Raw genomic sequence first — 25,862 nt, forward strand, 5'->3', positions numbered from 1 at the left:
GTCACACGGAGGACCTCTCAGAGAGCAGGTCTAGCCCTTGGTTTATTGAGAGAAGTCCCAGATGGGAGAAGCCACCTGCACCCCCTTCCCTATTGCTATCAAATTCAAGGCCAGGCAATTTGAGAATCCCATCCCCGTACCCTGGAGCCTGGCTCAACATCCTGCTCCCAGGCCCTGTCTCCAGGTGCCCCTGCTCCTCACACCCTGGCTGAAGCAGGGAGGGGAGAAGCAAATATCATAGACTAAAGAGCAGGGGACGAAGCCAAAAATAGTAGTGATGGAAGCTTCTGCATTTCAATCTGAGTCTGACTTTCTGGAAACCAGAGCACCCTACCTCCAGAGCCTCCTTGTGGCTTCCCAGGGCCTGATCTATCCTCTCCCCTCCTCTGTGAACTGTCCATCTGCTTTCTCCTCTCTCAGACAGCTATGAGCTCTCTTCACCAGGGCCCATGTGGGGGTCTTCCCTGGTACTCAGACTCTGCCTTCTGTCCCCAGCCCATAAAGTGGAGACCCTCCCAGCTGTCATGGTGAGAGGGGAGGAGCTTCTTGGCCTAGTCAGGACAGGCCCTTGCGCCTCCATGCTCTCAAGAAGCCACACAGGTCACTCTCCCCACCCCGCAGCCCAGGCCTCCTGGCAATGGCTGCCCTGCACCTCCCACCCCTCAGGCTAGAAAACAAAAAGCACTAGGCGGACAGGTAGGAGAGGAGATGGGCTGGGCTCAAGGCAGGCAGGGAGATGACCAGCAGGGCAACTTGGGTCAGGGCACTGCTGGAGGCAGCAGAGGCATGTCTGTGCTCTGGGCCGAGACACTGGGGGCCTCAGGCCCAATGAGCCCCAGGCTATGCAGATTGAGGATGGAGTCAGCTATGATGCGGGCTGTGCGCTTCTGGTACCCACCAGATGTCACCATGAGGATGGGCACCTGTTGGCCACGGATCATTTGGAACACCAGCTCGTCCCGCTTCACAATGCCCTGGGGGTGTGGGGTAAAGGCGAGTATCAAGAAGTCCTGTTACAAGTCTAACCCTGGACCAGACTGACAGCCACTGCTTTTCCCTAGCTCTTCTCTGACATTAGTAGAAGCACTAATGCTGCCCACTTTTCTTGTTATGGCTGAGTCCCCAGAGCAGACCCGCCTCCCACCTCAGGATCAGGACCTACCTGTGGGCTGATTGACAGTCCCCCAAGGCGGTCCCCCTCAAGGATATCAGTGCCTGCATTGTACACGACCACATCGGGTGGATGCTCCTGGAGGGCTTTCTTGATGTTTCTCTCCACCTTATCCAGGTACTCATCATCCTCTGTGCCCCACTCCAGCTCCACCTTCCGCCTGATGGCCTCTGAGACAGACACAGGAATAGCCCCAATTTTCAAAGAAGGAAAACTGAGGCTCAGGAGGGGGAAGACTGCCCAGAGTCCCAGAACCTGTTAGTGCCCTAGCCAGGACTGGAAGCTAGTCAGCCTGACTTCAGAGGCAAAAACACTGCTCTGCTTCTTACCTCACCTAAAATGATTAATGAGAGCTGAAAACACAGACACACACAAAAAGGTGGAGGATTAAATCAGCAACATTTTTGCCCTGGGGATTCAGGGACCTATGTCAGCAATGTCTGATTTTGTTGCCCAAACATGTGCATACCCTGCTTTGCCCTCAAGCCTAAAGTCAACACATTCAAGATTCAGTTCAGAAATTGGTCCTTTGGCCATACCCTCCCAGACTTGCTACCACCTCATGTGTATGTGTCCCCAGTGTACAAACTAGGCAGGTGCCTATGCTTCCAAATCTCTTCTCAGAGTCTGTCATTTGATTAATGAGTTTAACTCACTTTCATTAGTAACTACTTATTTGTTTCACCTACTTTGGTCATGTCAGAAGGGACAATTCCCTGGAACTGGGTATCATGCTTGATAAAGTGGAGAGACAGCAAAAAAGGGGAAGACTCTCAATGAGATGGATTGACACAGTGGCTGCAAGGATGGGTTCAGGTATAGCAAGGATTGTGAGGATGGTACACGAACGGGCAATGCTTCTTTCTGTTGTACACAGAGTTGCTATGAGTTGGAGCTGACTCGATGGCACCTAACAACAACATATTTGAACTTAACCCTGCCATCTTATTTTGTATTTTCTATTCATATTTTTCTCCTTACTTCTTTTTTGTCCTTTCCTACCTTCTACTAGACAGATGCACATTGTTGTTGTTGTTGTTGTTATGTGCCGTCGAGTCGGCCCCGACTCATAGCGACCCCTCCTTGGGTTTCCAAGGCAGTATCACTATGGAAGTAGGATTGCCCAACCTTCCTTCCGAGGAGTGGCTGGTGGGTTTGAACTGCCAGCCTTCTGGTTAGCAGTCAAGTGTTTTAGCCACTATGCTACCAGAGCTCCTAGACAGATGCACATTAGGAGAAGGAAACGCTACTAAATTAGAGGTGATTTAAGAACCCATATGTGTGTTTAAGATAGGTTTGTGTGATCTTAAATGGGTCAAGTAACTTCCTTAGGTCTCAGTTTCCTCATCTATAAAATGTAAACAATCCCTACCTCGCAGGGATGCTAATGACTTCTGCAGGGCCCAGCACAGGAAATATTCAGGAGAGAGACCCCTGTCTGAGCAAGAATGCATGTCAGAGTGAGAGGCAGAGCAGCAACTCACGCTTGGCAAAGCGGTCCCCAGGATAGATGTGGCGGTTATAGACATCCATGATGTACACACGCTTATCCCCCATGAAGTCCCGCTCATGTCCATTGCCCTGCGAAAGAACACAGAGCCACTTGAAGGAAGGTGTTCTTCCCACCTCTGCTCTCCAGGAAACTCCACACGGGCCTGGGCAACACTGCTGCCCCTGGGGTCAGCAGTCTCACAGCTGTCAAGTGACAGAGCTGGGACTCAATCTCAAACATGGCCTGTGACCTTCACGTGACCTTAAGCAAGTCTCAGACCTTGTTTCCTTTTTCTGAGTCATGGCCACCACCAAGTCTGTGGTAGAATCAGTTGGGCCCATGGATGTGAAATATTAAACTGTGAACGACTGTGCACATTTGACAGGTCAGGAGCCCCTGACTTGGTCCAGGAGCTCAGTGTGCTAAGAGCTCTGAGCAGGGCTGCAACCAGCACAAAGTTGCAATGGCAGTGGTGCAGTGGGGCCTTCCAGAACCCATAGAATCCACTCCCCTGTCCCTGACTAGAAGAACCAGCCCAGAGTCCTGAGAAGGTGTCTCCACATTTTGGTATTATACCCTCTAGGCAATGAGCTCTTACACAGTGGCTTTAGGAGCCTGCACAGTCCTGAAGTTGTATGTATGACCTGTGTGTGAACAAACACTTGAGGTATGGGTCCACAGACTTCACCAGCTTTGGACAGGAGGTGGGCACCCCAAATGGACTAGGAAGCAATGGGAAGCAATGGCAGAGTTTAGTGCATGAGAGAAAAGCAATCAGTCTGGTATATGATGGGCCAGGGGAAGCAGGGAGGAAAGTGAGGGGAGGGATGAGGGAGAAAAAGGCCCAGGACTAAAAGCAGGACATTGAGCAGGACCTGGCCCACCTGGCTGCGACGAATGGGGCAGAGGGTCAAAGACACCCTTCTACTTATAGCTTGAGAGACAGGAAAGCAGTGTGGGAATGTGGGAGGCTGGCAGAAGCCAGCTTGGGGCTCCAGATGTTCCCAGAGGAGGGGAGCCCCCTAGTGAGGGGTTTGTATAACAGACAGAGGCTGTTGGGGAAAATGGGGAGGTTCTGGGGCCTGGGAGGTCCTGTGGGAGCCCAGCCTGCTCCAGCACTCACCTGATGGGCATCAAGATCGATGATGGTGACTCTGGAGATGCCCTCCACACGCTCAAACAGAAACTATGCAGGGAGGAGAAGACAGACATGAGAACCTGGATGGGACAGAGGATTCACAGCACTGCCTAGATGAGACAGAGGAGCTCATGAGGGCACACATGCTATCAGCAAACAGATAGACCAGTAGGCAGAGCTGCAGGAGGCAATCAGGGAAGGTTCCCTGGAGGAGGGGGGCATGTGTTACTGAAGGGCAGGAGATCAGACTTGGCCCTCAGTGACAGCCCAGGGTTCCCCAGGGACCTCATAGCCCAAAGTTTTGCCTAGAACTTCATCCTCAATCTCTGCCTCATCCTGCAAGGCCAACTCTTGTGCCTCTCCTCCAGGAAGCCTTCCTTCCCCTCCCTGCCCTCCAGGAAGGTCTCCTGTGATTCCCATCTCCTGACCTGCCTGCCTATTAGTCTGTTCCATGGGAGTAGGGGGCACCTCAGCAAAGTCCTGATGCCCAAAAGGAAACTGGGTGCAGAGTAGGTGGGGATTGGAGGCCCAACAGACATGGAGACCGTCTGCCCCTCAGCTGTGCCTTACCTTTCTGGGCCTCGGTGTCCTCATCCACAAAATAAGGGTAAGCAGAGACTCTATTTTATAAAGAATGGAGGCTGGCACAGGGGTGAGCATGCTGTAAATGCCAGCCACTACCACAACCTCCACCATCATCATCATTACCATTTCTCCCCCTCCTCTTCTTCCTCCTTTTTCTTCCACAAAACTTTTTGCTATACATCCCTCTCTGCCCCAGGCCCCTTCTACCCTTGAGAACTATAATATCTACCTTCCATTACAGGCAACCTCTTTAAGTGACATATAAGAGTGTCAGAGCTGGGTGTGAGTCTAAGCCTGACCCAAGCCACCCAGCCCAGCCCACCCCTCTGTGAGTTTTGGGCTCCTTCTCTATAACATTGAAATGAGAACACCAAACTTGGCACTGCAGGAAGGAATCTTGGCCCAGCCCAGAGCCTGGCTAGAGAGGGCTCTTAGAGGAAGTTCCTCCCTCCCCCACCCATGTTCACAACTCACCTTGATGGCAAGCGTGATGTCCGCATAGGCACAGAAGCCCCCACCCCGGTCACTGGAGCAGTGGTGGAAGCCGCCCCCTGCAGAAGGGCAGACAGAGGTGCTGATCAGGGCCAGACCCTCATGCCTCCATCCTCCCAAAGTCCCTTCCTGGTTCAGCACCCAGGATCCACTTCTCAGATTCCAGGAAACTGAGCAGCTGGCATGTCTCTAGCCCTGGGAGAGAAGGTGGCCGTGCCATCGTGGCCTACCTCTGCCCAGAGCAAGAAGAACCCTCTCAGGGTCTCTAAACAAGTCGGTCCCAAGTGTCCACTCGCATCCTAGCTGACGGGAGCATGCTCCTTCTCATGGCAGAAAACTGCTCCTTGCTCCCAGAGCTAGGGCCTGCCTCCATGTGACTCTCTCATCCTGGGGCGTGTGTGGGAGGGGGGTGTACCAGGCTTGACATGCAGACTTTTTGCAGGTAGCAGAGAAGATAGTTAAGGAGCCCTGGTGGGTGCAGTGGTTAAAGTACTTGACTGTTAACCAAAGTCGGCAGTTAGAACTCAACAGGTGCTCCACAATAGAAAGATGAGGCAGTCTGCTTCTGTTAAGATTTCAGCCTTGAAAACCCTATGGGGCAGTTCTAGTCTGTTCTATACTCACTGCTATAGAGTCAGATTCGACTCATAGTGACCCCTCCTTGGGTTTCTGAGGCGGTATTACTACAGAAGTAGACTGCTCACTATCTTCCGAGGATTAGCCAGTGAGTTTGAACCATGAGCCTTCTGGTTAGCAGTCAAATGCCTTAGGCACTATGCCACCAGAGCTCCTACTCTGTTCAATAGCAGGTCACTATGAGTCAGAATCACCTCCACAGCAATAGTTTTAGAGAAGATGGTTAGGAAGGGCACCCTCTGTTGGCCATGGCTGCCCATGGCAATGGGGAGGGCCCTGGAAGTCAGGATCCAGCTCCATCCACCCCGTCTGTTCTCATCCCTGAGGACCCAGCCTCAGACTATTTCCCTGCAAGCCCAGGGGAACCTGAGCTGCAAGGCCCACTGAAATTAGGCCAGCACCTGCCCCAGAGAACAGAGTGTGAAGCTGGGCCTACCGATACAAACAGTCTTATTTTTCTCACTACTCAAACAGCCACTGTTCGATGATGATGATGATGATGATGATAAGACAAAAGCTCACATATATTGAAGTCCTCACCAGGCACTGAGCTCATTGAAACCTCCCTGCAGTCCTATAAACCAAAACCAAACTCAGTGCCATCAAGTCAGATCTGATTCATGGCAACCTTTCCCTGGGTTTCCAAGGTGGTATCACTACAGAAGTAGATTGCCCAACCTTCCTTCCAAGGAGTGGCTGGTGGGATTGAACTGCCAGTCTTCTGGTTAGCAGTCAAATGCCTTAGGCACCATGCCACCAGAGCTCCTGTAGTCCTATAAGGAAAGTATTATAAGGAGGGTACTATAATCATCATCCCCATTTTACAGGTGAGGAAACTGAGGCACAGAAAGGTTCAGCAACTTGCCTATAGTCAAAACAGCTAGTTAATGGCAGAACCCAGGGATTCAAACCCAGGCAGGATCAGGACTGGTGCCCTTAACCACTCTGCCAGACCATAATGCCTTCCAATGATGGAAGGGACAGTTCAGGCACTGAGCCAGAACCCCACCATCAATACAAAGCAGAAAGTCATTACACCATCACTATCCCAGATCTAACACCAGGTCCTGGCAACACCAACATGTGTGAGACCCAGACCCTGCCCCTGCAGAGTTCACAGCCAAGGGGACCCTGCAAGGAGCTCTGAGCAAGCCACTATTCCTCTCTCCATGTTCATTTCCTCATCCATGAAACAGGGCTGATAACAATTATGCCAGGCTTACATAAGAGGCCTAAGGGGAAAGGGCTTTTCTAACTGTAAAGTGCTGTCCTGCCATGGAGGACAATGGCAGAAACCAGGAAGACTGCTATGTGCAGCCCTCCCATGAGTCAGTCTTGTGGGAGAGTCCAGGGCATTTACAAATCCCATTGCTCTGGGGCTGGGAAGCACAGACCCTCAGGATCCCTGAGAAGGAAGTAGCACTGACACGAGGCCTGTCCAGCTACACAACATGACCATTCCCCATGGGGCATGCATCAGGAGGTGGCACAGAGCCTTTCAGGGGAGGCTCAGCCCCATGTAGAGCTGCCCAGGATGGTACAGGGTTTCTAACAGGAAGGAAATCCCCAGAAATGGGCAAAGTAAGGCTGAAGAGCCCCTGGGAACTCTCTTGAGACTAGGGTCCCACATCAAATAGAGGGATTAGGTGTCCCTCTCAGGTCTTACCTCCAAAAGGTCCCTTAAGGAGTGGCAAACCTTTTCTTGCACAGTGCCACCCCTAAGCTCCTCTGGACTCTTGCTGCCCCTAGACCCCTATGCTGGACATTCCTATACTTACAGTACTCACCTACATTGATGGCCCAGCCTCGATCCACAGCCAGCTTCCCTGCCTTTGGAAACAAGATAGGTGATGCCAGAAGTCCAGGTCCTTCCCCCACTTATTTACCCATCACTTAGCCCTTCCCCAACTGTCTCTATGGGTTCTGGGTGTGTCTGAGCCATCCAGAGGAGGGATCTGGGGAGCATGGCAACCCTCAGTAATCCCAGAGTCAGTCCCAGAAGCAAAGGGACTGACATATGACAGGGGCAGTGTGGGAGCCCCGTCAAAATTTTGGAAGGAAGCTCAAAGAAATGTATGTTAACTACTTATCATCATACATAAGCTGGCAACAGTTTTAATGCAGCTCTGAAAGAGAAAATAGACTATTTTTTGCTCATGGAAATTCAGTAGACTGAATACTTAAATCCTGTAAAAGATCATAGTTTTTGAGGGAGCAGTAACATTCCCCTAACCAAATAAAGTATGGATTCACAAAGCTCCACAGAACATTAGAGAGAGAAGCTAGGGATGGGTAACAGAAAGCTAATGCTTAATGGGAATAGGGTTTCTGTTTGGGATAATAAAAAAGATCCAGAAACTGATAGTAGTGATGGTTATGTAACATTGCGAACGTACATAAGACTACTGAATTATACCCACAAAAATGGTTAAAATGATAAATTTTATGTTATATATATTTTATCACATTAAAAGAACTGAGGAAGAAAAACAAAAAACTAGAAGGATCAATAAGTAAAGATCCAGGCCTGGGTTAGCTCCTCATATATTTAAGTCTGGATTGTTCTTCTACCTCCAATCACTTTGGTAGCCTGCACTGATTTTTAAGAAAACTACACAAATGATGTATAAGGTAAATTTTCCTTTATTGACACACTCACAATGGAGGTGGGGAAACATCATTATTTAAATATGATGTTCAGTTTTCCATCCTAAATTTGGGTACAATGGAGCCATAGTTTTTGGATATGATCTTTGGGGAATAGAGCTGTATTTTATATACCAACAAATGCAGTAACAGAAGGCCATTGGGGAAGGAATTATGAATTCTAATGCCCAAGATAAGAAAGGCTTTTTTGAGAAAAAGTCATTGTGCTGGACACTGAGGAATAGTTAGGATTTTGTTCAACTACCAAGTGGCAGGAGGTCATTCAAAACAGTGGGGAGGAGTCCAAGGTATAGGGGTCCCAGCCAAGTCCCTCCTCTTCACTGCTCAACCTACCATGATGGTTCCTCCAGTCTGGGTCCGAAGGGGCCTCAACACCTTTCTCTGCACAAGGAAGTTGGGCAGGAAGATGACAGGGGGAATTTCTGTGATGGTCGCGACAGCAAAGGACCACTGTGGAAAGAGACACAGCCCCTGAACTTCATTGGGCAATCAGATTCAATGCTATGAGAACAGTTTCATAGTGGCCCTGGCTAAAGAAACAAGGGCATCCATCCCCACTACCCTCAGGCCCCACAACAGGGCAGTTTCGCACTAAGGGCTACGTTCTTAAAGTTCCAAAGCCCTTGGCCACCCTCTTGTGGCCATACCAGGAGCCGCAGGGGTCCAGATCAGCTGTGTAGCCCAAAGATGGCTTCTGCAGAACTGTACAAAAGGGGACACTGAGGCCTGAACAGGAAGGATCTATCCAAGGTCACGTAGTGTGCTGCAGACAGAGCCAAGACTGGAAACCCAGGTCTCCTTCCTTTCTCCCTTTTACCACAGGGCCTCTTATCCATCAAGAATTATTTATCCCAGCTGAGTTTTAAGGTAAGTGAGACCAGAGCATGTCTACTAAAGGAGACAGTAGAGCAGGAAGGAGAGAGACCAAAATGGGTGTGGTGGAGGAAAGGAGACATGCCTAAGGGTCAAGCAGGTGCATCAGCCAGGAGGTTCCTACACAAAGCAGAGATAGGCACCCCTGCCAGGCTCAAGGCTGAGGATAGCTGATGGCTGGAAAGGCTATAATGCTCTCCATGCACCTTCCCTCAAGGGCAGGCCCAGTGAGCAGAGACTTGTGGCCCATAGCAACTGGCCTATCCCAATACTGTACCAAGAAAGGGTTCCACAGTCAAATAAGTTTGGGAAACACTACTTATGTTGTCTACCTCTTGAAAATTCACAAAGCATTTCGTCACATTGAAGGTTCTGAGAGGTTCCACACTAAAGAATCCTCTCTTCGGTTCACCTAGTACCTTCCAAACTTTTCAACCACAAGCCCCTGCTTGCCCCTTTACTTTTCAAATAACCTTCTGCAAAACTGGAGTCCTCTGGGATACATTTGGGATCTCTAAGCTAGAGTGAATTTTGTATTGCAGAGTCTGGTGCCTGGCATGAAGTCCCCAAAGCATGAACGGAATCCAGCCAAAGGGAGAAGGCATAAGTCTGCCAAAGCTGGGAGCCTGGGTGGGAGTGTGTGTGGGAAGACTTAGGAAAGCTAAAGAGAGGGGGCTGGGCACTTCAGCTTCTCCTCTGGTCCTATGGCATTTTGTGCATGGCAGTGATGTGGACTACCAGTGCTCTGGACCTGGGTTGTCCAACCTAGCCACGTGTGACTTCTTACATGTAATTATGAATGAATTAAAATATTTTTAAATTAAAATTTTGTTCTTTAGTCATACTACCCATATTCCAAGTTTCAACCAGCCATCTGTGGCTCATGGCTACCAGATGGGACAGAGCAGGCATAGAATATAACATGTCCATCACTGCAAAAGTTCTATGGACAGTGCTGCCTTAATAAAGGCCATGGGTAGCTAGGGTGAAAAGTAAGTGGGAGGGGGTGGACAGATTGGCAGCTGAGGCACTAGAGGAAGGGCAGGGCTATGCAAATAGGTGGTGACAGGCATGAGAAGGCAAAGCCTAGTGAGTAGACAGATGTGCAGGGGAGGGAAGACAAGGGTGACATCAGGAAATTCATTTACTGACAAAAGGTGGGGGCAGAACTGAAAAATAGAATTCCAGTGCCAGCAACGCCCCCACCAAGGTGCTCTCAGGGCAGCTGGAGTGGAAGCTCTGGAGAGTAGTCTGGCAGGGAGGGGCAGGGAGGGGTGGGCAGGGGTGTTACAGTGGAAGGGACAGATACTTTATCTTCTACAGCAGCTGGCCAGGGTGGGTCACCCAGATCAGCAAGCGGTCAGGCCCTTGATCACCTCACCCCAGACCAGGGCACTAAAGGACTGGACTAGGTGGGTATGGGAGGGGACAGGCTCAGAGCCAAACTGTCTCAGCTCCTGGCTTGGCCACTGGCAGCAAATGTGGGCAACAGGGGTTTCTCCTCACAAGGTTTCGAACGTGGACTCAAAACAGAAACCAGTCAGGGAGGCCTGACCTCATGAACTCGTTTCAAATGCCTTTGCTGAGACCCCTTCCAGAGTCCCTAGGTGGTAAAACAGTTAAGTAGTCAGTTGTTAGCTGAAAGGTCAGCAGTTTGAGTCTACCCAAAGGCACCTTGGAAGAAAGTCCTGTCACTGTATTTCTGAAAAATCAGCAACTGAAAACCCTGTGGAGCACAGTTCTACACACACAAGGTCGCCTAGAGTTGGAAATGATTCCATAGCAACTGGTCTGTATATGGTAATGGGGCCCCTAGATTCCATTTCTTTGCTCGCACTCTACATAATTTACTTGATGCTCATGTTTATTGTCTGCACCTCCCCACACACCTAAATAAGGAAATGAAGTTGGTGTCTCTTGTTCTATCTCTGCTGCTAGAACAGAGCCTGGTGCTCTCTAAATATCAGCAGGATGAGTGTGACCTAAGCACTGACCAGCACAGGGTGAACAAGGACAAGATGTGTACACTCCATGTGCACTAACCCATAGTCCATGGCAAAGGGTCACTTGGGTCAGCAGAAGACAAAAGCTCGGCACTAGCCCAATCCAACCACCACCCTCTGTGGGCCCAACTCTAGGCCTTGCACACAGTATTCCCTCACTGTTCTCAAGTCGGATCTGACTCATAGCAACCCCTCTTTGGGTTTCCAAGGTGCTATCACTATGGAAGTAAATTGTCCAACATTCCTTCCGAGGAGTGGGTGGTAGGTTTGAACTGCCAGTCTTCTGGTTAACAGTCAAATGCCTTAGGCACTGGTGTTCAATAAACATTTGTTCCCTGAACTGACATCATCTTGCAAACAGGATATTGCTTCTCCTTCAGGGTCCTGTTTATTAAGCAACGGAGGGGCATACCAGCAAAGGACCTGGCAGAGGCCAAAAATCAGAGTGAGGGGGCAGAATGAGGTAGGATAGGGAGAGGTGAGTGCTTCCCAAACACATAGAACCAAAACAGCCAAGGAACACTCCCTGAGAGGACCTATAGGATTCTCCAGGGATATAGCTCTGGTGCTCTTAGCAAAGCAGAGCAAAGAAACATCCCAAGCATCTGGCTGACTATAAGTCTGAGGAACCCTCCTGAGCTGCAGCCGCTAGATGCTAGACAATGTCTGAAATGGGCATGGGTCTCTGCTGGGCATCAGAGTACCTAGGACAAAATCCAAACACCTCCCCACAGCCTCCAAGACACTGTGTAACCTGGTCACTGCTGCTCCCTGACCTCATTTGCACCACCCCAGCCCTTTGCTTCCTTCAGTGTGGTCCCAGTACCAAGCCAGGATGTTCTTTCCCGCTGATCTTTGATTCTTGAATGCTCTTCCTTCAAAGCTCCACATCATTGTCAACTACTCCTCATTCTTCAGTCTTAATTCAAATGCCACCTTCTCCATGAGGCCTTCCCTGACCTTAGTCTAAATAAGCACACCTCTACTCAGTTACCCTCTACTTTTACTTTTCTTTCTAGCCCTTGGAGCTCTCTGAAATGCTCCTGTGTGTTTGCTGCTTTATTTCCAGTCTCCCACAGTGAAAATGCAAATTCATAGGAGCAGGGAGCCTGGAATCTTTTTTTTTTTTTTTTGCACCCAGTACAAAATTAGCACTCGATATAGATACATTAGGAAGTCTGGTGGTGTAGTGCCTAAGGCATTTGACTGCTAACCAGAAGGCTGGTGGTTGAAACCTACCAGCCTCTCCTCGGAAGGAAGACTGGGCTATCTACTTCCATAGAGATACCGCCTCAGAAACCCAAGGAAGGATCACTATGAGTCGCAATCGACTCAAAGGCAATGCGGTGTTTTTTTGTTTTTTGGTTTTTTTTAATAGATACATTGAATGAATAAATGAATACTTCTTCACTTTAGTAGGTGCTATGGAAACTACATTCCTTTTGCTCTGGCTGCCAGGGAGCTTCAAGTCAAATATGCAGCTGAATCTCAGTATCTTGGTTAGCCCTTCCAGTTGACATATCTGAATTCTCCTCCTACTCTTGACTTCAGTTTTCTATTTGGGACTTTTTCATTAATATTTATCATACAGTAGGCTTCTTCCAATGTTTCGTGGTCCCAAGAACAGGCATGCAGAAGGCCATCTCCCCATTCACAGCCTTTCTCTCAATCTACTCACCCCAGCCCTGGCCCCACCTGAGCTGATATCTCCCTGCCCAATTCAAAGCTTCATCTCTGCTCTCACCTCACCCGCTGGATTCTAACTTCCTGGTCCAGCCCCTGGTTTGTGGATCTAAAACGCATGCCCAGGCCCCAAGAAATGAGGGCAGCCAAGTACTGGGCTCATTGCCAAGGCCTCACACACCTCTCTCTCCCAGGAGGCAAGTATCAGCCTCTTCCTGGTAATCTTTCATGAGCTTACACTATCCTGGCCCCATCTAGAACTTTCACAGCTCAGGTCAGATGACAGGGGAGGGAGGTAACAGCCATGGCCCGGAACTAGGAGCCCAGATTGAAGATAGGGTCTCCAGCAGCTGACCCTGATTTCCTGAGTATTCTTGGATAAGAGTAGCCTTCTTGAACACTGTTAGATAGGTAGACATAAGTATTGATTTGGGTGAAGAGAAGAGCAATGTTACAAATGTGAGTGATCAACGTGGTGGCATTCAGGAAGAGGAAGACATAGAGAGGTACATGGGAGGTACAGACAACAAAGATGAACCTTTTGCACATACAGTACCGCATTGTCAGTGAAGGCAAACACGAGTATACGGGTAGATAGATGGGTAGACAAGCTGAACTATTAAGTATGTCTATGCAGCAGGGAGTGTACCCAAGACCATGTATAGGGTTGGCAGACAATGGTTCTACAAGTGTATGTTTATGTTCGTAAGAACTCCAAGGGGTATAGTAGAGCTGACAAGGGACAAGGTTGTAGTCACTTCTTGGTCACAGCAAGCTACCTAAAGGGACTGAATAGTTGAACCTGTGGGCTTGGGACCATAGTCACAGGGGACATCAAGCTCAATTGGCATAACATACTACACAAAACATTGTTCCACCTCCTACTTTGGTGAGTAGTGACTGCGATCTTAAAAGCTTGCAAGCTGCCATCTAGATGCAATGATGGGTCTCTCCTCATCCAGAGCAAAGAAGAATGAAGAAAACCAAAGATTCATGGAAACATTTAGTCCTTGTGACTGGACACCATGCGATCCTCAGCCTATACGACTATGAGACCAGAAGAACTAGTTGGTGCCCTGCTACCACTGTCAACCACTCAGAGGGGGATCTATGTAGGAGAACCTGGATAGAGAGGGAGAACAATGTGGAACAAAACTCAAAATCACTTGGGAAAATAAAAAAAGGGGCAGTCCAGGTTTGCTGGTCTGATAGAGCCTGGTGGAACCACTGAGGCTATGGCCCATAGCTGCCCTTCAGGTCTAGAATTGAACCCACACCTGTGGCTTCCAGCCAAACAAAAGACAGGCATAAGAGATGAACATGTACCTGAGGTAGATACGTCCCTTGGAGAGAACAATCATGGGAGAAAGAAGGGCTATTTATGCACAGGGGGACAGTTCAGGGGGCAGGAGTGCATGGAGGGATGGACACAGGGAAGAGGTAACTATTGGGAGGAAGTGGGAGGGGAAGTGTTGCATTGGGGTAAACTGTCAATGTCGTCAGACAACGTGTATGTGAAGTGCTGTATGGAAAGTGAATTTGCTCTGTAAACTTTCACCCAAATCACAATTAAAAAAAAAAAAAAAAAAAGGGCCTGGTGACCTCTGGCATCCAAAGGCAATGAGTTTTTTTTTTTTGGGGGGGGGCGGTTTACAGGGTCAGGGCTCCCATACTCTTGGAGAGAGAGCACCTGTGGCCTCCCTGGTCTGTCCCCTACCAGGGCTCACACTGGCCTCACATATTGATGCCACCTCCCCTCTGCTCCTACAGAGTGGACTGACTAAATTTTGAGGCCCTCAGAGCCCCAGCCAGTAACTGGAGCTTTGTGGGCTCCTCTAGAAAAAGGTCACAGTGGGCAGCCTAGGGCCCAGTTCAGTGTGCAGTTAGGATTTTTAAATTTTAAGTTGCATTATCACATGAAGAAATTTCACTGAGTAGTTGAGATTTCTGGCTTCTGTTTGAAAACCAGAGCTAGCCATGCTGGGCCTAGTTTGGAAGGGACAGGCATTGTCAAGTTCACCCCACATGCCCTCCTCCCCACTTGCCCACTTTCTCATGCCTAAAACTAGATTTTAGTCCAATAGTTTTTGACAAGTCTTTATCAACAGAAATCTTTTTCAATTTCTTTTTATTTTTTAAAATTTTTATTGTGATTTGGGTGAAAGTTTACAGAGGAAATTCATTTTCCACACAGCAGTTCACATACAGTTTGTCTCATGACATTCACTGCAATCTTCCACAATGCAACAGCTCTCTTCCCACTTCCCATAGTTACCTCTTCCCTGTGTCCTTCCCTCTCATGCACTCCTGCCCCCCAAGCTGTCTCCTTGTGCATACACAGCCCTTCTATTCTCCCATGATTGATCTGTCCAAGGAATGTATCTCCCTAATGTAAATGTTCCACTCATATGCCTGTCTTTTGTTTGGCTATCAACAGAAATTTTTGGGACAGAGTCTTAAACTTCAGCCCATTATAAAAACAGGCCAAACTGAAACAGCTCTGGCTAGATAGGATAAAGCCACACACACACACACACACACACACACACACACCTCATATATCACCCCAGCAATAGTCTTTAAGGCTTGTCTACAGCATACAGATATTTTAAGTCACTAATGAAGAAGCACAAAGTCCCTATAAAGGTTCAGTCTCCACCAGTGGACATCCATGCTTTCATACCCCCAGCAATGGTGAGGTCATACCACCTGGAGCAGCTTAACTCACCCCACTCTCTCCTCCTTCCCTTGGGGACCAAAGACCACATGCTCCCCTTGCCCCAATGACAGGAATGGGAGCCCTCGAGGCTGTGCTTCTCTAGGCTGAGCTGCTGCTCCCTCTCCTCTGGCTAGGCCTGGGCATCCCCAGTCCCTTCCCCCACCTAATCCTAAAAGTTAGGAAAGGCTCCAGGTCAGCAGCTCCTCAGGGCCCGCTGCCTTGTACCTTCAGCTCGTTGAGATAGCGCCTCGTGTGCACCACCAGCAGGTCCTCCTCCGAGGCCTCCCGTGCCTCCACCAGCATGCCGTCAGATAGAAGCTTCTCCTCTGAAACCACAGAATGGTACCCTGCTGCCTGCTGACCTCCAGGCCAGACCCCACCCCCAGGTTGCAGACTTGGCCACTATCAGCCCCTTCCCTGGAGTAGGAGGGGACTGCTGGCTCCTGGGCATTCCAAGAAGAGCCACCTCCCAGGCCAGTGTGCCCTTTGTACTCGGACATTGTGCACGTTTCCAAGGCACTAACAGCCACAAGGTGAGTCTAGGTGTGACCAAGCAATTTCAAAGCCAGGTGGCACAGGAGTCAAGAATATTGACCCTCAAGGTGAGTAAAGCTATTACTGATTTTCTCTCACTTTCTGATGACATCTGGAAAGTCTCAGTGCAGTGCTGGCCTCTTGCTAACACCTGCCTGACATTTGCTCCTTTTTAACTGAATGACAGCAGGTCTTCAGGCAGCGGAAACTGGCTTGAATGGAATTACACTGCTGTGCTTTCATGGCATTTATTTTGTACCATGACCTCCTTTTTATGGCAACTGAAATGGGATTTTCCCATTTAGACAACATAATGTTTCCTTTTAAAACAAGTTTTTAAAAAAGAGGCTAAGTAAATAAAAAATATGCTTTGAGTAGGCACCGCCCCCAAGTGTGATTAGCAAATGACTGATGTTTGGGAAACACTGCATGGTCTTCTCATCCCTTGCATAAACCAGACAGGATTCACTCTACTCTGCAAATGAAGAAACTCAGAGCAAGAAGTACCACAGGGCATGGGAGGACAGGACCATGGTGCTCTGGGTTCTAGGGAAATTGAAGTGACAAAGTCAGACTTTAGGGGATCTATTTTAACGTATCAATCTTAGAAATCAGCCCTGGTAAGAAACCAACCAGTTACATATATTTCCCATGTACAGCACCAAACAGGTAATCTTTCTCCAAGAACATTTCATGTCTACCCCATTGCCTTCAGGCAAAGGACAAACTCTTTTATTGGCATGACATTCAAGGTTTTTCACCATCAAGGTTCCTGCTTCCTCTTCACCTTCATCCTCAAAGATAAAAGGAGGAATTCAGGGATGACTATCAGCTCAGAGACAGAGAGACAAGGAACCCTCCTGTCGAGCTCCTGGTGACACAGAAGTCTGAGAAGGGGAACCAGGGAGCAATTCAAGCTGAGTCTGCTAGAAATGGCATACAAGGGACCATATACAAGAAGACAAGACGACAGCATGGCATGAGGCAGGCCTGGCTTTGGTCACTTCACCTGGTGACACACAACCTGAGCTCTTTTCTACCCAGTATTTTTCTTTCTAGTCACTACTACAAATGGAAATTCACTATCAATTACCAGAAATAGAAATTAATTAAAAACTAAAAAAATAAATACAATGAAACAAATACTCTTATTAACCTTGAACTTGATCTTGTTTTCTGCAAGGCACAGAGACTTGCTCTAGATTTGTTTTAAAAAGGGCAAGTGTTGAAAGGTGTTAAAGATGGGCTAGCCCTAAAGTGAGACTTTATCCTTAATATGATCAGAAGGGTGGTAAGATTTTTTTTTTTTTTTTAAGATATTCAGTGTTTCATTCTATGCCAGGTAACACTGCCTACCTCCCTCCAAGAAAGAAGCCTTGATAAAGGAAACAAGGAGAATATTCATACACAAGTCTACGTGTATACCTGAATTTCCCACCTAAATCAGACCACTGGATTATAAGCTGCAGCTAAAACACATGTGCTCCAGAGCATCAGCTTGCTCAGCGAGATGAGCAGTGAAGTGATGGAAGGAGCCCTGCTAGGAGCCTGAGGTTTTAAGTTCTGAACTCCACTCTGCCACTCAGGAACTTTGGGCATGTCCCCTAAACTTTCTGGGCCCTACTTTCTGTATTCAGAGGGTTGGAGCAAAGGTTCTCTGCCCCGTGGGCTCTGTGCACTTGTGGGGCATGGACACTGGACTTTTCCAAACTACTCTTCTGTGTCCATCATTAATCAGCTTCCTTTCTGCTTGGCCTCCAGAGGCAGAGGCAGAGACAGAACACAGGTCCACAGTCAAGTGGGTCTGAGACAGGCAAATACAGTGCTTAAAGGGCTAGGTTGGAAAGACACCTTCAATAGCATGGGTAGAAGGCAGTCGGGTGGGAGGGTCCAAGGCTTGTGTTCAAGAAAAGGCAGCAGGAAGACAGGAATGGTGGACAGGTGGGGTAGAGGGAGTAGATGGAGGGAGAGAGAGAACCTTACATACCTTTGAGGAAATTGATCACTTTGCCCCATTTCCCCGCATCAAATGGGTGCAGCCTCTCCAGGCCCATGAAGGTGATGTTGTAGCGTGGAGAGTACACGATGGGCCAGCGCATCTCTGGCACAGGCTGGTACAGCTGAGTTGTGTGTGGCCTTCAGTGTGCACAAATGGGGTGGTCTCAGTGTGGAGAGTAACCATCATGTCCTCCCGCTCCTATGAGTTCTGCTTTGGCTGATCACACACCCCTGACCCAGCACCATCACTCCCTGGGCCTAGAAAAGGGCCACTTAAGAACAGCAGCACCAACAACCTTTATTGAGGGCTCACTGTCCTTCCCTAAAATATCTACTTCACAGCAGCCTTGGAGGTAGGTACCACGGCCTCCTAGAGGCTCAGAGAGGGTAAGATGCGCCCCAGGTCACACAAACAAGGGGTCTGTGTATCAGTGAGGTGCCTTCCCTTGTCTGGCTACAAGGCCTCAGCATCGTACTATCATCTATCACATTATAACCATCACACTCAACAACTGTGTGGTCCTGGGCCCTTAACCTCAATTTCTTGAATTGTGAAATGTGGGCTGTTGGGAGAATTCGGTAATGAATTGCAAGATCTGGCCCAGAAAGCGATCTGTCTGTGAGCACTGGGGTTACAGTTCTCAGAAACAGCAGGGCCGGGCACAAGAAGGCAGTGGCCCAATCCTGCACCAGGGACGTGGGTCACCTGGGTCCCTGCCAATCCTCTTCCTACCCCCTGCAGCTACCACACCAGCACCAGGAACCCCGCACCAACTGCTGCCATTACAGGGGCCTCTGCACAGCTGGTAGGGCCCGGGAGAGGACAGACGTCAGACTCGAGCAAATCACAGGCTCCCGCCTGGTCTGGACTGCGCTGCAGAGTCGCTCTCAGCAGCGGCGAAAAGGCTCTGGGCTGGCCGTGCGCACGGGGACTCGCCAGGGAACACCTTGCGCGGGCGCCCCACAACCCCCGCACCCTCTGCCCAGTCGCCTGCGCACTTGTGTCCCTGCTCACAGGGACCCCAGGCACCCTGGGGTCAATCTCGGCGTTCCACCCAGCGCGCCCAACCCCGCACCACTCACATCCCGGGACCAAGACCTCCCGGCAGAGGCAGCAGCTCCGAGAACGGGCGGGGCGGGACCCCACCTAGGACACGCCCCGGCCCGGCCGCCTCCGCTGTGGGACGGACCTCTGGCAAGGCGCGACTCCGCCCCGCTGGCGCCAGCGCTAAGGTCGCAAAAGCTTGGAATCCTGTGCTGAGCTCTCAGCTAGGAAAGGAGACCACGCCCCCATGGCCGGTCGGGCGCGTAGTCCCGCCCATCGCAGCAAATACCCAGTGGAGTACAGCCTGGCTCGAAAAACCACGCCCATTGGGGGGCGGGGCCGCGGCGAGCTTTCGCCACCATGCGTCACAGAGGGTGGAGAATACGTCATCGTCATCGTCATCGTCCCGCCCGGGGGGAGGGACCATTTTAATCCCCTTTCCCCTCTCCTTTCAGTCCCAGGCGCCTTTCTCTGAGTCCTAGAAACAGCACTTGAAAAATAAAAAGCTATTTTGGTCGAGTGGATTCAGACTCGTAAACAATACTAGACGGAGAGAAAGACAAACTTGACTTCCTGGGAGTTCATACCCACCAGCCGCTCTGCGGAGAAAGCTGCGACAGTCTGTTTCCATAAGATTAAACCAAAAAAACCAAACTCACTGCGGTGGAGTCCAATCGAACTCAGCGATCCCTCCTTGGGTTTCTGAGGTGGTATCTCTCCCGAAGTAGATTGCCCAAACTTCCTTCCGAGGAGTGCCTGGTGGGTTTGAACCGCCAGCCTTTTTATTAGCAGTCAGATGGCTTAGGCACTATGACACCAGAGCTCCCCCACAAAGATTACAGTCTTGAAAACCCTGTGGGGCAGGTTTACTCTTATCTATAGGGTCGATGTGAGTTGGAAAAGACCAACAGCAACCACAAGGATTTAGTTTTGTGTTTCCTGTTTCCAGCAATTCTACAACCTCGGGTGCTTCCACGAATTAATGAGGGATTGCTCTCACCCTGCCATCTCTGACATAGACCCACAGAGGCCGCACACTCACCCTTTCAGAGTGAACACCCTGCCCCTGCCCCGTCTTTGGCAGCTCTGACATAAAACAAGTCTTTAAACTGAGTTTCCTCATCCATAAATCTGGGCTGGTGATGCCATCTTCACGGTGCACCCCCCACTCCCACTCAGGAAAGCCAAGACAAGGCTAAAGGACAGCTGGGAATGTCTGTGGGTCAGGAACAAGGGAGGAGTGCCCAACAGCCCCTGAGGACAGAGACAATGGGCCTTTGTCTGTCCTGCTGTCTTTCCAACCAAACAGAAGCAGCTGATCATAGAGTGGTGCCAGGAGGACAACTCAGACCACTGGTGGCTGCAGCAGGACTTCCAGCGGGAAACAATGAAGGGGAATGGCCCAAACTTTACCAAATTTATTTTGCGTATTTATTCATTATGGTAAAATATATATCACAAAACATCTGATATTTCCAACCTTATGAGGAGGTCCAACATCATCCCAATTTTTTGAAAAGGTAACTGAAGTTTGGGCCTGGATTAAAACCCAGCCAGCCACCTGCCAGTGTAGTAACCTTTGGAAAGTTACTTCAGGTTTTTGATTCTTGATTCCTGCATCTGAAAAATGGGTAACTTATTCATTGCCAATACCATTTCCCAACAACATAAACAGCAACATACATGGACTTCACCAGATGGAATTCACAGGAATGGTATTGACTATATCTGTGGAAGGAGACAATGGAGAAGCTCAATATCGTCAGTCAGAACAAGGCCAGGGGCTGACTGTGCAACAGGCCCTCAATTGCTATTATGCAAGTTCAAGTTGAAGCTGAAGAGTTTGAAGATAAAAGTACATGAGAACCAAAGTACAACCTTGAGTACATTTCACCTGAATTTAGAGACCATTTCAAGAATAAATCTGACAGCCCATTAAATAAGGAGAATCTATTTCACAAATGGTGCTGGCAAAGCTGGATATCCATTTGCAGAAAAATTAGTAAGGTCCATACTTCAGCCTGTACACAAAAACTTACTTGAGATAGATCAAAGACCTAAATGTAAAACCTAAACTATAAAGATCATCAAAGGAAAAATACAGGAAAACTTGTTGTTGTTGTTATGTGCCGTCGAGTCGGACCTGACTCATAGCGACCCCTCCTTGGGTTTCCGAGGCAGTATCACTACGGAAGTAGATTGCCCCATCTGCCTTCCAAGGAGTGGCTGGTGGGTTTGAACCTCCAGGCTTCTGGTTAGAAGTCAAGTGCCTTAGGCACTAAGCTACCAGAGCTCCTACAGGCAAACTTAAGGATCCTAATTTATGGCATAAATAGACTATCAAACATAACCAAAAATGCATGGACAGCAGAAGATAAACTAGTTGACCTTCTAAAAATTTAATTCTTATGTGCATCAGAAGACTTCTCCAGAAGAAGAGAACCTACAGATTTGGAAAAAAAAAATATTTGAGAACACATATCTGACAAGGGACTTATCTCTAAAATTTGTAGAAAACTTCAACACCTCAACATCAAAAAGACAAATAATCCGATTAAAAAATGGGCAGAAAACACGAACAGACACTTCACCAAAGATATTCAGGTGGCCAACAAACAAGTGAAGAAATGCTTGTGATCATTAGCCATTAGAGAGTTGCACATCAAAAAACAATAATGAGATACCATCTCACTCAAGCAATAATAGCAAAGTTCAACAAGATAGAAAACAACAAATGTTGGCAAGGGTGTGTAGAGAGATTGAAACTCTCATACATTGCCAGTGGAACTAATACTGTACAACCACTGTAGAAAATGATATGGTGCTTCCTTAAAAAGTTGGAAATAGAAATACCATTTGGTCTAGCAACCCCACTACTAGGTATATATCCTAAAGAAGTTACAGCCAGGACACGAATAGATAATATGCACACCCATGTTCATCGCAGCACTGTTCCAATAGGAAAGAGATGGAAACAACCTAAGTGCTCGTCAACAAAAGAATGGATAACCAAACTATGGTACATACATTCAATGGATTACTAAACTGAACAAAACTCACTGTTGTTGAGTCAAATCTGACTCATAGTGGCCCCTCCTTGGGTTTCCGGGGCAGTATCTCTACAGAAGTAGATTGCCCAGTCTTCCTTCTGAGGAGTAGCTGGTGGGTTTGAACCGCCAGCCTTCTGGTTAGCAGTTAAATGCCTTAGGCACTACGCTACCAGAGCTCTTTAATGGAATACTATGCAACATTAATGAATAATGAAAAATCTGCAAAACACCTCATAACGTGGAAGGACATTATGCTGAGTGAGATAAGTCAATAAGAAAGACAAATATTATTTGAGTCCACCGTTATAAAAAGTCAAGGAAAAGTTTATGTATGGAAGAAAACTTCCTGTGTTGGTTACCAAGGATGGGAGGAGAAAAGAGGGAAAATTTGTAGCTAAGTAAGAGACACATATTGATTTGGGTGAAGGGAAAGGAAATATACCAAAAGCTGGCGACAAGCACAATATGACTAAAGAAAAGGAAGACATAGAGAGATGCACAAAAGGTATAGACAACAAAGGTAAATGCTATCACATACACAATACTGCATTATCAGAAACAATGAACATTAATCTTGTGGGTAGACACACAGGTAAACAGGCAAGATGATCAGGTATGGATGGATGAATGAGAATATACCCATGACCATGTAGATATTTGGCAGATGAAATTTCTATATACATAATTGTGCTATAAAAATGTACATAAATAGTAACACTAATGGGAGGTACAGTTATGATAACTTCTTACCACAATCAAACACCTTGAGGGGATAGGTCACTGGGCCTGCGGGCTCAGGACCATGCTCACAGGAGACATCAAGCTCAGTGGCATGATATAGTACACAAAAATATTGCTCTACATCCTACTTTGGTGAGTAGTTAAACCAAACCAAACTCCCTGTCGGCGAGTCTTATCCGACTCATAGCAACCCCTCCTTGGGTTTCCGAGGAGGTAGCTCTATGGAAGTAGATTGCCCAACCTTCCTTCAGAGGAGTGGCTGGTGGATTTGAACCACCAGCCTTCCAGTTAGCAGTCAAATGCCTTAGGCACTACACCAGTTACTGGGATGTTAAAAGCTTACAAGCAACCATCTAAGATGTAACAATTGGTCTCTCTTTGTCCAGAGCAAATAAAAATGAAGAAAATCAAAGACATATGTAAACAATTAGTTCCAGGGATGAGTGGACCATGGGAACCTCAGCCTACACAACCCAAAGACCAGAAGAACTACAGGGTGCCTGACTACTACTGCTAACCATTCAGATAGAGATCAAACTTGGAGATCCTGGATAGAGTGGGAGAGAAATGTGGAACAAAACTCAAAATCACAAAAGAGACCAGGCTTACTGGTCTGATAGAGACTAGCAAAACCCCCAAGACTGTGGATCCTAGTCACCTGTGTTAGGCTGGGTTCTCTAGAAAAGCAAAATCAGTAAAGCTTATATATACGGGTGGTAGTTATGTTTGTGTGTCAACTTGGCTGGGCCTGGTTGAGTGGCTGGGCAGCTGGTGGTAGTTATTCCCCATGATGAGACTGGCAATCAACTCCATGGTGGGATCTACCACAAGCAGCTGAGTAGCTACCTTTGGGATGTGGTCTGCTTCCTGTATATAAGGAGAAGCCTTGGGATTAGTCTCTAGCTTATGGCACGTTTGGACCCTCCATGTGGCCATGTTGTTGCTCAGCAGCCTGCTATGCTCTGCCGACCTTGGGCCTTACAATGGACTTAAGTTAATGGTCTGCTGTGTGGTTTGGTAACATTGGGACTGTGCCTTTTTCCTTGTCAACCTTGGGGCTTCTCAGCCTCAGCAGTCAGCAGCTATCTGAGTGAAGAAATGCCTCTAGCTCCAGTGGGCCAGGAGTAGGAGACAGAGCTGGACCCAAAGGTTGAGGCGATTTCACCCAGCCCCTAGTGCCTGGCACTATGAACTTGGACTTAAAGCCTCAAAATTGTAAGAATAAACTCCTGTTTGTTAAGGCCATCCCATTTGTGGTATATATCTTATCAGAGCAGAACTAGGTAACCAGAACAATACATACAGAGAAAGGGAAATTTACCTCAGGAAAATGGCTCACTTATAGAAGCTGGCAAGTCCCAAGTTCTCGGATCAAACATCAAGCTGGAGGCTTTTCCCAACTCATGCAGCTGCAGCAGCTGACGAGCTCAAGGCTGGCAGATAGTATACCAGCTGTTGACTCCAACAAATGACAAATCTAAGATCTCCAGGCTGAATGGGGGATTGTTCGCTCACAGACAGTTTTAGGCAGCACAACAGGATCCCAACCCATAGGAGAGTGTCTCTTTTCCCAGGATGTCCATAAATATATTGGAAGCAGGCCACACTCCTAGGGAAACTCCCTTTCAATGGATTGGCTGCTCAAAACATATATATCTGATCCCATCATGGTAACAACCCACATCACAACTGCTTAAACCACACAGAATTGTGGTCCAGTCAAGTTGACACACAGCTCCAACTATCACAGTCCACCCCTTGTCAACTTGGCAGTTGTACACATCTTCTTAACCATATATAATCTCTAAATAAGGACAATTATAAAGTCATATTTTTGCCCAACATAATATGTTAACACGCGTACAACTGAAACACATTAACCTTACTTACATTTCATAGTTCATAACAGAAGGAAGCAAAAATATTTGATGCACATATATAATGAAGAAATATAACAATCAAAGTCCTCATTTCTGCAACTGGTCACGTGGTTGTAGCTGATATTCAGAACTACCTTCTTCTACCACCCATTCCATATTTCCCTTGCCCTCAGCAAGCACCTCAGCTGATTGTGGTTCTTTGCCTGGTGGGGTGACCCAAACCTTCATTCCTGAAGGGTCTGGGCCATTAGCAGTCATATCAGAATTGGGTTGCTATAATTTTCCATTGACATTAATCACAGGGTATGGTAGTACTAAGAGATGTCCTAAAGAATCTCCTGTATTCCAGACATATTCTTCTTTACCTCCATTATGTAATGTCAAGTCAATTTCCCCTTGGTAATCAGGATCTATCACACCAGATAGAACAGTAACACCCTTCTTTGTCTGTTGATCCAGAGGCATGAGGAAGCCAAAATGGGCAGCTGGCATTCTTAACTTCCAGTTCAATGTAATCAGTATTGTGTCTCCAGGTGGGAGTGTTCCTCCCTTTGGGACTAAGATCTCCAGACTCTCAGAGCATAGGGTACAGGGACAGGAATCAAAATTTTTTTGAGTGGGTCATTAGGGGTAATAATGAGTGTACCACTCCCATTTCCATCCCTTGGTTTCTGGATCCATGAATCCGGCTATTGGAGAAACAGCACCATATATTAGATGCTGGTTTAGAGCATATACAGCCTCCTGGAGAACATTGCCCCAACACTTCAAGGTATTGCCACCTAGCTGGCACTGTAAATGTGTTTTCAGTAGGCCATTCCATCATTCTATCAAGCCAGTTGCTTCTGGATGATGGGAACATGGTAAGACCAGTGAATTCCATGAGAATAGGCCCATTGTGCACTTCATTTGCTGTGAAGTGAGTCCCTTGATCTGAAGCAATGCTGTGTGGGATACCATGATGGTGGATATGGCATTCTGTAAGTCCACAGATGGTAGTTTTGGCAGAAGCATGCAGGGAAGGCGAATCCATATCCAGAATAAGTATCTATCCAGTAAGAACAAAACGCTGTCCTTTCCATAATGGAAGTGGTCCAATGTAATCAACCTGCCACCAGGTTGCTGGCTGATCACCCCAAGGAAAGGTTCCATATT

The 25,862-nt window shown here is 48.0% G+C and overlaps 1 protein-coding gene across 1 annotated transcript; it reads right to left on the reverse strand.

Annotated features, from left to right (window-relative positions):
* Nucleotides 1-758: 758 nt before the first annotated feature.
* HDAC11 (histone deacetylase 11) lies at nt 759-18,047 on the reverse strand. Its single transcript, XM_007950622.1, has 9 exons — nt 17,981-18,047; nt 15,685-15,785; nt 8,515-8,562; nt 7,302-7,344; nt 4,861-4,937; nt 3,787-3,849; nt 2,656-2,752; nt 1,163-1,341; nt 759-974 (listed from the first exon to the last, which is right to left on the reverse strand). The coding sequence occupies exons 1-9, from the start codon at nt 18,045-18,047 to the stop codon at nt 759-761; spliced, it is 891 nt and encodes a 296-aa protein (XP_007948813.1).
* Nucleotides 18,048-25,862: the final 7,815 nt, after the last annotated feature.

This window comes from Orycteropus afer, unplaced genomic scaffold, assembly GCF_000298275.1.
Source record: "Orycteropus afer afer isolate SDZICR_OR568_19922 unplaced genomic scaffold, OryAfe1.0 scaffold00283, whole genome shotgun sequence".
NCBI classification, from domain to species: domain Eukaryota; kingdom Metazoa; phylum Chordata; class Mammalia; order Tubulidentata; family Orycteropodidae; genus Orycteropus; species Orycteropus afer.

Coding starts and splice junctions, on each gene's coding strand:
- HDAC11 (XM_007950622.1), bottom strand. CDS start 18,047: ATGGGCCTGGAGAGGCTGCACCCATTTGATGCGGGGAAATGGGGCAAA. Junction 2,753..3,786: donor TCGATCTTGATGCCCATCAG/GTGAGTGCTGGA, acceptor GTTCTTTCGCAG/GGCAATGGACATGAGCGGGA. Junction 1,342..2,655: donor TGGGGACCGCTTTGCCAAGC/GTGAGTTGCTGC, acceptor TGTCTGTCTCAG/AGGCCATCAGGCGGAAGGTG.